The 11,932-nt window shown below is 39.8% G+C and overlaps 1 protein-coding gene across 3 annotated transcripts in view; it reads right to left on the bottom strand.

Annotated features, from left to right (window-relative positions):
* Positions 1–3,070: 3,070 nt before the first annotated feature.
* Positions 3,071–11,932, bottom strand: part of CMKLR1 (chemerin chemokine-like receptor 1) — a 70,758-nt gene continuing 61,896 nt past the window's right edge. For all 3 annotated transcript variants that reach the window (XM_007489964.3, XM_007489965.3, XM_007489966.3), the window contains exons 2-3: positions 10,859–11,003; positions 3,071–7,776 (exon numbers count right to left, since the gene is read on the bottom strand). In XM_007489964.3, coding sequence (XP_007490026.1) covers positions 6,661–7,773 — 1,113 coding nt within the window. In that variant the 5' untranslated portion in view covers positions 7,774–7,776; positions 10,859–11,003 and the 3' untranslated portion in view covers positions 3,071–6,660. The remainder of the gene's footprint in view (positions 7,777–10,858; positions 11,004–11,932) is intronic.

Genomic DNA, 11,932 nt, shown 5'->3' with positions numbered 1-11,932 from the left:
TTATACTATACATTATATCATATCATATTATGTTATACTGATATTATATTATACTATATTATGCCATATTTTATTATATAATATTATGTTATACTATACTACATTATATTATACCATATTATTATACCATATTATGTTATACTAATATTATACTATATTAGATTATACCATATTATGTTACACTATTATACTATACTATACTATACTATATTATATTATACCATATTTTATTTTACTATATTGTTATACTATACTATACTCTATTCTATTCTATTATGTAATATTATACTATATTATACCATATTATTATACCATATTATGTTATACTAATATTATACTATATTAGATTATACCATATTATGTTACACTAATATTATACTATACTATACTATACTATATTATACCATATTTTATTTTACTATATTGTTATACTATACTATACTATACTCTATTCTATTCTATTATGTAATATTATACTATATTATACCATATTACATTATACTATACCATATTATGTTATACTATATTATATTCATTATATTATATTTTATTAAAGGGTCGTCAGTGTCTTCCGAGAACCTCAAAAAAAGCAACCCTTAGCTGGGATAGAGGGAGTGAATAGGTTTGACAGCCGATAACCTCTTTCTTCCTTTTGGTGGTGCTCAGAGACTCCACCATAGCCCCTGGCTCTTCTGGCTAAAGCATCCTCTGGACTGAATCAACTTCTCCATCAGTCCCTCTGGAGAGGATGATGAGACCTTCATGCATTAATGGAACCCGGGTTGAGTTTCCCCACTCCTGGAGGCAGTCAGAAGGTGCAGCTTTTCACCAATACTTACCCCCATGAAAATGATGTTTTTAAGAGGAAGGAAAAAATTCTCCAAATGGGGTGTGAGTCACCAATGTCCACACAACATTGGGAACACTTAATTCCATGGTGGAAACATTTCCATGCTGTTCACCGAGTTCCTGTCGGTGAGGCAACCCTTGTGATCAAATGTTTAGGAAAATGAAAACTCTTCCCACTGGGCCATGTTGGAAAAAAACAAGGCTAAGACCTAGGGAAGTCCTGCCTGGCTGCATCAGCCAATGGCTAGTGGTGTTAGTTTTTTTTTCCTCCTGCTTTACAACATATTTTATATATATATTATATATATATATATAATATATATATATAAGCAGGGCTTATACCTTTTCCCCTGTCTCCTGACTCCTGATCTGGGGGATCCAGATGTATATTGTGTGTTGTTTATACTTATTTTGATCTGAAATTAAAGTATGCAGAATAAAGAAAATGGATTCTGTGGCTACACTGAGATTGGTCTTTCCATCCTTTAGGGAATTCTGTATCTAGAGGAGAGATATGAGGGCCTTGTCTCAAATCTCTCAAAATTTTCTCTGTGAAATTGGGGAAGTAAACTGAAATCTAGCATCAGATTCAGTCCTAGGGTCAAATTTTTTCTTTGTCCCTTACCAGTTGGGCTTCCTTGGGCAAAATGGAAACAAGATGGCACAGCAAAAGGAACCCTAGCTCTAAAGTCAGAGGCCCTGAGTTCAAACCTCACCTCTGCTATTTATGACTTGTGTGACCTTGGTCAAGTCACTTCCCCCCCCCAAAAAAAATCACTTCACCATATGCCTTGGGTTTCTCATTTGTAAAGTAAGGGAATTGAACTAGATGACTTCTGAACTCTATTCTAGTCCTAGATTTAGAAACTTCTGACCTCTCTGGTCCTCAATTTCCCCAACCTTAAAATGAGGAAGTTAAACTGCATAGAGGCCCTTCTAGTTCTGAATCCATGATCCTATGTATGACTTTGGGTCTAGTCCAACATCATCATCATGCAGAAGGAGAAGCTGAGACCCAGAGAGCTAAAACAACTTTGATTGTGAGCTCCTTGAGGGCAGGGACTGTCTTTGGTCTCTTTTTGTGTCCCCAATGCTTAAGTACAGGTCCTGGTGCATAGTAAGCACCTAATGAATGTTTATTGAATTGTTGAACATATAGGACATACAGCATGTTCCCAGCAGACCCAGGATTAGAGTTCAGGGTTCCCTCCTCCCAGGTCAGGACCCTTTCCATTCCTACCCAAAGGTGTTGAGTTTTCTTTAAGGGATAAGATAGAAAAATTGGCTCAATGGATACCAGTGGATAGGGTGCCAGGCTTAAAAATAGGAGGTTCTGGGTTCAAATCTAGCCTGAGACACTTCCCAGCTATATGACCCTGGGCAAATCATCTCCCCATTCTTCTAGAGGAGGAGGAGGAGGACAAAGAGGAGGGAAAGAAAGAAAGAAAGAAAGAAAGAAAGAAAGAAAGAAAGAAAGAAAGAAAGAAAGAAAGAAAGAAAGAAAGAAAGAAAGAAAGAAAGAAAGAAAGAAAGAGAAAGAAAGAAAGAAAGAAAAGAAAGAAAGAAAGAAAGAAAGAAAGAAAGAAAGAAAGAAAGAAAGAAGAAAGAAAGAAAGAAAGAAAAGAAAGAAAGAAAGAAAGAAAGAAAGAAAGAAAGAAAGAAAGAAAGAAAGAAAGAAGAAGAAGAGAAAGAAAGAAAGAAAGGAAGGAAGGAAGGAAGGAAGGAAGGAAGGAAGGAAGGAAGGAAGGAAGGAAGGAAGGAAGGAAGGAAGGAAGGAAGGAAGGAAGGAAGGAAGGAAGAAAAGGAGAAAGAGAAGGAGGAGGAGAAGGGGAGAAGTAAGAATAAACACGAGCATTTTTCTAGCACTTCAAAGTTTATAAAGCATTCTATAGCCTTCTCTCCCAAAAGAGCCTCCAACCACCCCATTGTTATTTGACCAAGAAGAAAACTGAGGCTCTCAGAAAATAAGCAATTTCTTTGGGTCTCATAGCTAGTCAGTTGTGTGAGGTAGGACTCAAACACAGGTCTCTCTAGAGCCCTGATCCTGGACACTTTCACACAGCACTCTGCTGTCTTTAAGTAAAAGGAATAGCAATAAGAGTAAGGGCTCTTGTTTCCCATAATCAGAGAGAAAGAAAACCATCACCTAAATGGATTTTCTTTGTTGGGTCTAATGGTTTTTTGAAACTAATTGCAAAGTCAATACAAAATTAATTTGGGGTTGATGAACAATCATGATTTATTATTAAAAAGTAGACAATCTGCTTGTTCTCCCTGGTTATAATGTGGCCTTGATGATTCCCAGGGGCTTTTCCAGTTCCTACATTCTATGATGATGATTAGAAGTCAGGATACCTTGGTTCAGTTCCCAGTTCAGCTACCTAACCATGTAACCTTGAGTAAGTGCCTTTTCTCTTGGCTTCTGTTCCTTATCCATAAAATGAAGGAGTTAGGATTGGAGAATTTCCATAGTCTCTTCCAGTTTCAGCCATCTCTGAGTCTTTCAAACTATGATCACTCCAATATTCAGGAATATGGGTAGTCCCTCCCATAATGAAGATAGCAACTCATTTATGCCTGCCCATCATGGGAGACTCTTGAAAATCTGAAACACAGGGCACTACTAAAATGATGGAAGGGCTGCCCTTCATTATCTTGATTTTATGTAGCTTTTGTGATCATTCAAACATTTCAGTCATGTCCAACTGTTTGTGATCCCACTTGGGGTTTTCTTGGCAAAGACACTAAAGTGGTTTGCCATTTATTTTTCCAGCCCATTTGACAGTTGAGGAAATTGAGACAAATAGAGTTGAATGATTTGTCCTGGGGCACACAGCTAATAAGTGTCTGAGGCTAGTTTGAACTCAGGTCTTCCTAATTCCAGGCTTGGTGCCTTAGCTACCACTTAGTTGCCCCTGTCCAGAAACAAAATATAATCCTCCATGTGAGTGTAAATGAGTGACAACCACCTTTTGAGCCCAGGGCAAGAGAGAGGAAGTAGTACGGCTCTAATTCCACTGGAATAAAAGAATCTAGATTCATCTCCCTCCTTTGATATTAGTTATGTGACTTCCCTGGGCCTCAGTTTCCTCAACTATAAAATGAGGGAGTTGGACTAGTTGGTCTCTAAAGTCCTTTCCCATCTGAATCTATAATCCTATGATCCCCAGGGACTGACTCCCAGTTTTACAACCCTTCCCTACAGCAACTGTCACTTCTAAGTGTGTTATTCCCAAAGGTTTTCCTTTCCATGTTTCAAGAGTTTTCAGTTTTTTCCCCTTCTAACCAATCCAAGTCCCACATCAAGATTTTGAAGAAGCCAGAAGAGGAAACAAAGATGCCAAGGTTATTTTAAGGAGATGTCAGGCAGGGAATAAGTCACTGAGTCAGCGGGGGTGTGAGCAATGGTTATTTGAGGCAACATGGGGGCTGTGTACTAGTTGTCACATCAGATCTCACAGGTAAATTGTTAATACACTCAGGGTAGGTGGGGGAGGTTCCAGAAGAGCTGTGCATCTCATTTTAAGAAATACAGATACGCTAGAAAGTGGAGATGAGGAGGAGGATGACAATGAAGGGACAAGATAATACCTATCAGGGAACTCAAAAGTGGGGGTAAGGACAAGGGAAAGAAGTCCTGAGAGTTGAGTCATGAGTGAAGTGGGTAAAGTACCCTAAAATGGAATGGACTGCTGCAGGAGCATCACTATAGTTCTTCAAGCAATGGCTGCTTGGCCAATTGTCCTTATATTATAGAGAAGATTCTCAGTGATGCATAGATTGGACTAGATGATCTCTCAGTGGTTCTGTGATCTCCTCATCCCAGGAAAAGATACCACTGGACCAGAATCACAGGCTCTGAACTGGAAGAAGCAGAGCCAGCCCAACTGCTAAGTTGAGGAGATGAGGTTAACAAAGTTGTTTTTAATGCTCTCCCATAAACCCTTCAGCACCCTCAACTCCCTTTTAGTGCTTACCTCCAAATGCACATCAGAGTCCTCCACTTTCGATCAGCCTAGGTGCCCCTTCACTCTGGGGTCCCACCCTGATCTTTCTTCTCTGGGGTTGGATGGGTCCTAAGCTACTAGGCTATTCCCTTCCCCTCCTCTTCCTCTTTCTCTCCTACCAGTACAAGTGCCCTCTCCCACCATCCTAGACCCTATCACCCTGAGCACTATTTTCTACATTTCAAATTAGTCTGAGAAATCAGCCTATGGGGTCATGAGAATGAATTCCTCCTGGTTTATTGTGCTATCCCTGCAAGGAAATATATCCATAGTTCAACAGGGGTCTCCTAAAGGCAAAGCTTTAACCCAAAGAAGGATGATTATTTGTTAGAAATGTTGCAGAATAGAGTAAATTGGCTAGTCCAGGTTGGACTAGGAGACTGTATGGCATAGGGGGAAAGTCCTGGGTTTGGAGTCACATGACTTTGCTCTACCACTTACTTCTAGTGGGATTTGAGCAAGTCAATGGGCCTCAGTTGCCTTATGTATAAAAATGAGACAGTTAGGGGGCAGCTGGGTAGCTCAGTGGATTGAGAACCAGGCCTAGAGACGGGAGGTCCTAGGTTCAAATCCAGCCTCAGCCACTTCCTAGCTGTGTGACCCTGGGCAAGTCACTTGACCCCCATTGCCTAGCCCTTACCACTCTTCTGCCTTGGAGCCAATACACAGTATTGACTCCAAGACGGAAGGTAAGGGTTTTAAAAAAAATTTAAAAAAAAAATGAGACAGTTAGGCTTGATGGGTTGATGGATTGATTGAATGAATGAATGAATGAATGAATGAATGAATGAATGAATGAATGAATGAATACATGAATAAATGGTGATCCCTACCAGCTCTAAAATCCTGCACTCCTAGATACTTTCTGAGGTCCTATGCACTGCTGAGATTCTATTATTCTGATGGAGCAATTCAATTCAGAAAACATTCCTTAAGCACTTACAACATGACAGATGCTGTGCAAAAAAAAAAATGGAACAAATCCTGCCCTCAGGGAGCTTACATTCTGCTTTGTGAATTTCAGACACAGGGTCAAGCCTACATAGAGGGACAGGGGGTCTTTAACACAGGCTAAATTAGCTACTAATATGCCGCACCAGAGATAAAAATCCTTGGGTCACTACCAAGAGGGAAGAACCTACAATGCCCCTGAATAAGATTCCATCCCTGGAAGCATTTAAAACCAACCAACCAACCCCCCTAGTAGAGCTTTATTGAACCTTCTCTCAAAGATTGTCTTCATTCTTTCTTTGACTCCTTCATTATTAAAGGTTCAAAGAAATCTCATGGTCCCCCAAATAGCATATGCATGGCCAGGCAGTCAGTAACTTAGACCTGAATTCTAGTCCTGGTCCTGCCATCAAATGTCCTTGGACCAGGCACATGTCTTCATTGGGCCTAATTTTCCCCATCTTGTAAAGACAATCGATCTCCAAGTCCCCTTTCATTTTAACATTCTCTTGTTTTAAGATCATTTCTAGCTCCAGTATTCAACATGACAAGTTTCTTCAATCCATACTATTAACCCAGAGGCCACAGAAAGGTGGGAGATCAACCAGTCAATGTCCTGAATTCATGGAGCTCAATTCCATCCCTTTGGGACCCCATCTCAAAATGTCTTTCATGCCTCTCAACGATTTTAATAAACCACCTGTTTAAGGTGATTCATCAACCTTGGTGGAAATATGGTGGTCAGATATATTCTTGCCTTGGCTTTAAGTAGTTTGGAAGTTTCCAGGTTGAGTCAAAGCCAAAAGGAGGCACCTGTCTCTGGACATGGGGTGGGGAGGTCCTGGGGTGAGTCTCAGAGCATTCCAGTCTCCCTCTCATTCATAGAAGACCTTTCATTCATAGAGGACATCTTAGTGATACTCCTGTGACTCATGTAGGAAGAGTGAGCAGTAGTGTCCTCACTCAAGGCATTGACCAGCCTGGAGAATATGGTCACCTTGAATTTCTTGAAATCCTGGCCCATGAAGACATACAGAATAGGATTCATGCAGCTGTTGGAGATGGCAAGTGCTGTGGCCAAGGGCAGCCCCAGACTGAACACAGAACTTGGCACAGAGGCGTGATGGAGTTCCAGCAGGTACAGGGTATGATAAGGACACCAGCAGAGAAAAAAGGTGATGATGATGGTCACGATGATTTTGAATGGCTTCTTGGATTTGGCCAGTCGGTTACGCTTCAACTTGCAGACAATGATGAGGTAACACACTGTGATGATGAACACAGGAAGGAAAAATCCACAAAGAAACCGGGTGACAGTCACCATCACATGCCTCATGTATGAGATGGAGACCTGTGCTGAATGCAAATGGTGGGAGTGGGAGACATTGGCCAGAAGACTGAAGTTGTTGAAACAGACAATTTTGCCCTGTTGTATAGTTGTGTCCCGGAAGATCAAGGATGGAGAACCCAAGAAGAAGGCCAAGGTCCAGATAGCTGCACATGCAAGGGAAGCTAACCGGATGCTCCGATGGTTCTGGGACCACACGGGGAAGACAACAGAGATGCAGCGGTCAAAACTGATGGTGGTAAGTAGGAAGACGCTGGTGTACATGTTGTAGACCACCACAAAGTGGCTAATCTTGCACATGGCCTTCCCAAAAACCCAATGGTAGTCCATGGCTGTGTTGACAATGTGAATTGGGAGGAAGACATTGAATAAAAAGTCAGCCACTGCTAGGTTGAGAAACCAGACAGTGTTTACAGTTTTTTTCATCTTTAAGGCAGTGATCACAATGACCAGGCCATTCCCCAAGAGTCCCAGAAAGCAGACTAAGCTGTAGATCACCACCAAGCAGATTCTGGCCACCCCAGCATCATTGGGGGTTGACTCTTCAGGAGCTATGACAAATCCATCACCATCATAGTCATAGTAGCCATCGGTGAAGTTGTAATCGTCACTAGCCATTCTCTGCAAATAAAAGACATCATTCAGGCATCCATTCACTCTTTAAGCACTTATTGCATACCCCCTTTCCCACACTAATCTATACATTTAGGGTTAGGGTTAGTTAGGGTTAGGGTTAGGGTTAGGGTTAGGGTTTAGGGTTAAGGTTTAGGGTTAGGGTTTAGGGTTAAGGTTTAGGGTTAGGGTTTAGAGTTTAGGGTTAGGATCAGGGTTTAGGGTTTAGGGTTAGGGTTAGGATTAGCTGGAATTCCATCAAGATACCAGATGAGCATGTGCCCAGCCTTCCATTCTCCTTAATGATTCTCCTTCCCCCTACCTGACAAGCATTTCTAAATATGGAATAATGTTCATTATTATGAACAAGTCCCTGGGGAAAGCATTCCAAAAGGATAATGCAGAACCTCACTAGGGAGCTAGCCAAGATGCAGATCTATGGTTTTTGCCATACAAGGCCTTTCCACTTTCTCCGATTGGTGAATTCCTAGTGGAGTCTCCATTTTGTGCAGAGGCCAAAGCTGGCCTCCCTTCATTCTCTTCCCTGTCCTGTTCTTGGCTTCCTTTGGCCTTCTAAACCAGGCCCCTGCAGTTGGTACCCTCATCCCCCATTCCCCATGTTTTCCGCTACCTTTAGATCTTGAGGGGAACTATTGCAGCAGTGCTCTGGAGACCTAGACTGCCACCGAGACTAGGGGTTGGGATGGTAGTTCCAGATCAGGGGGCCACAAAACCATACACAAGGAAATCACAGGCTGCTTATTGACTCAGAAAACCACAAATTAGTATTAAACTATCCTTCTATTGTATTTTTACTTCTTTTGCTAGATATTTCCCAATTATATTTTAATTTGGTTCTGACACAAGCAGTGTGAATGATAGCTCTGCTCCCCTGTCTTTCATAGATATTGTCTCCTCCATTAAAATGTAAGTTCCTTGAAGGCAAAGATCATTTTTGTTTTTTCTTGTTTCCCAACATTTAGTTGGGAATGGAACATATGCCTGGAACATAGTAAATATTTTTTCTTTTATTTAGAATATTTTCCCATGGTTACATGATTTATGATTTCTGCCCCTCTCTTCCCTCCCCACTCCCAGAGTTGACAAGCAGTTCCACTGGGTTATACATGTATCATGAACAGAGTAAATATTATAATAAATGTTTTTTGATTGGTTGATTGATTGATTGATTGGCTTTTTCCTAGCCACACCCTCCCCCCAGAAATCACTACTAATACTGAGGACACTCACTGTGCCGCTGCCCCTTCCTTCAGAAAACCAACCTAGAATTAGTTCACCTATCATTTCTTTCCCTTGACTCTCAGAAGTTTGATACCTTCTTCACGGGATAATGGAAGGGTATGGGATTTACGTCAGAGGACTTCTATTCCAAACTACAATCTGCTGGTTACTATATGATGAAAGACGTTTACCCTTTGTAGACCTCAATTTTCACATCTTAGAAATGAGTGGTTGGACCTCTAAATGTTGCTTCTAATGTTAAACATTAGAGACCGATATAGCATCCCTTCCTCTAGGGTTCGGTAATATATTTAGAGCTAAGAGACCCCTACAGTCAAAGGACTTGAGACCCAATAAATGACTTGCCCAATGTTGCATGAGTAGTTTGTAGTTGAGGCAAGATTCAAATTGAGAATCCAAAGTTAGAGCTTCTTTTGCATGTTGCAGAGATTATAGAATTGTTGACTTGGAAATGAAAGTAGCTTCAGAGACCATCCAGGCCAACCCTTCCTTTATCTTACAAATGGGGAAACTGAGGCTTTTGGAGGTCTAGTGCCTTATTCAAGGTCATCATAGAATCACAAAATCCTAGAACCAAAAGTATCAGAGAGATCACTTAATTCCATGGTTCTCAAATTTTTGTTCTCAGGACCCTTTTTCACTCCTAAAAATTAGTTGAGTGCCTCAAAGACCTCTTGTTTATGTGAATCCTATTGAATAATATTTACCATATTTGAAATTAAAACATCTTAGTATAGTTATGCTTTCCACGTCCCAAGGGTTAGGGGCACAGCACCCCAGTGATCTAGAAGATCCACATAAAATTGTTTGACTTTCTCTTCGTACCAGAGAAGTCTGAATTTTTTCTTTTTCGTTTAAAGAGTGTTTACAGTACTTTGTTGTAAATTCTGAGTTATTTGTGCGTTTCTTAGTTTCTAAACTTTTTCTGTGACATCTCCTGACCTTCACATGTTATCCACAAAACTCCCCCCAAATTCCCCATTTAACTTCCTATATGTCAAATCCACACTGGGTAAAGTCATAATGTAGAAGGGATAACTATTTTTATGTTTTATATTATATATCTACATGTATCATATTAATAATAGTGTTCTATGACTATATTATATGATTATATTATAGTATGTATCATATTAACTTCAATGTCATGTTTATTATTATAGTATAGTATACATTATATTAACTTCTAGATTATGTTTATTATTATATATTATTATAGTGTGGTCTATATTATATTGTTCTATTATCTATTCTTTTAAGTTATATGTGATATATAATATATGATATTATACTATATATTTATATTATGGTAAATTTTATTCTGAAAATAGTTTTGACCTTATAGAACCTCTCAGAGACCCCTAGACTACACTCTTGAGAATTGTTCATCTAATCCAACTCTTTTTTTTTCTACATTGTCCTCTCTAGGCCTCAGTTTCTTACTCTATAAAATGAGGGTATCCTCATTTTTATAGGGGAATCTTTAAGGAGAACCCCTGTGGTTCCCCTTATAATTTCCTGCCCACAAATCTCCTGGAATATATGGGGCAGAGTCCATGGTCCCAGATCTTAGATAGCTCTTCATAAAAGTCTTGTTTGTGTGGGGATCAAAGGAGATGATACCTGGGGTCGCCATATGCACAACTGTTGATATACTGCTGATGAGAAGAGTTAGGTTGGATGGATGACCTCTAAGTTCTCGTCCAGCTCTGAATCTTAGAACAACAATGGGTGAGGGGGTTCTCTATCAGGAAACCACAAGGAAAGGGCTCTACAGAGAGTGAGGAATCCCATTATTTTCACTATCAACAATGAAACCAAGTATTACCTTTGAGTTCAAAGCAGCAGGGTAAGTCTTAATGTGCAAAGAAAATCAGCAAAGAAAACCCAAAGTTTGAGACTCTGAAATAGCTCTGGTTGCCTCTTCTCAAGGTCTTCCTCATCTCTGGTGCTTGTCAGACAGGCTGATCATTCTGCAAGATCAAAAAAAAATTTTTTTAACTCAGGGGACATTTTAGCTGGGTGACCCTGGGCAAGTTACCTACCCCCATTTGCCTGGCCCTTGATGTTCTTCTGTCTTAAATTGATGCTAAGATAGAAGGTAAGAAGTTTCAATTAATTAATTGATATAAAATTTAGGAGATAGTGGCTTTTTTAATGTAAGAGAAAGACTCCAAACAACACCTTAAAAGGGACTACCAATGGACACGTGATTATAAATATCTTTGGACTCATCTGTCATCTATATCCTGTAGAGAGATGATTGTTAAGTTTTTGGTGAAAGCATTTTCACCTCAGAAATAAAGAAAGACTAAAAAATGGAGGCTTGATTTAATGTTAGCTTAATGGGCTAGACTTAAGAAAGTGACAGAGAAAATGTTAATAATGCAGATTAAACTTAAAAGTGTGTCTTGTGTGCCTCTTTCTTTTTTTTCAGGGAGCCAGTTGTTAAACATTTACCAGTGCATCTATGCCTAGAACTGAGCTATTCCTAATCATCAGATCATCTTTTTTCCCTAATATTGACTGGGTACAATAACTAAATCAAGAGCCAGCATGGTGAAGCTGACAGAGACTTGACTAGGGAGTAAGGAAGTCCTGAGTTCAAGTCCTACCTCTGACACATACTTACCATTTGCCCCTGGGCTAATCATCTAGCCTCTTAGTGCCCCTGGCAATTCTCAAAGAATCTAATTTATGAATAAGTTGCTGATCTGTGTCAGAGAACAAAATTCTCACACCATGATTCCAAGATTTATTCCTACTGATGAAATCACAAACCTAGTTTAAAAAAATAATAAACTAAAAAAAAATCTTTGGCCAAAAATATGTTTCCAGGAATTTGAGACTCCATGTAAATGGAAACAAATATACCAGAATGGGTGAGATTTCAGGGGAGTCT

This window comes from Monodelphis domestica, chromosome 3 (genome assembly GCF_027887165.1).
Source record: "Monodelphis domestica isolate mMonDom1 chromosome 3, mMonDom1.pri, whole genome shotgun sequence".
Classification (NCBI taxonomy): Eukaryota; Metazoa; Chordata; class Mammalia; order Didelphimorphia; family Didelphidae; genus Monodelphis; species Monodelphis domestica.
This window is presented reverse-complemented; position numbering and strand designations above follow the sequence as displayed.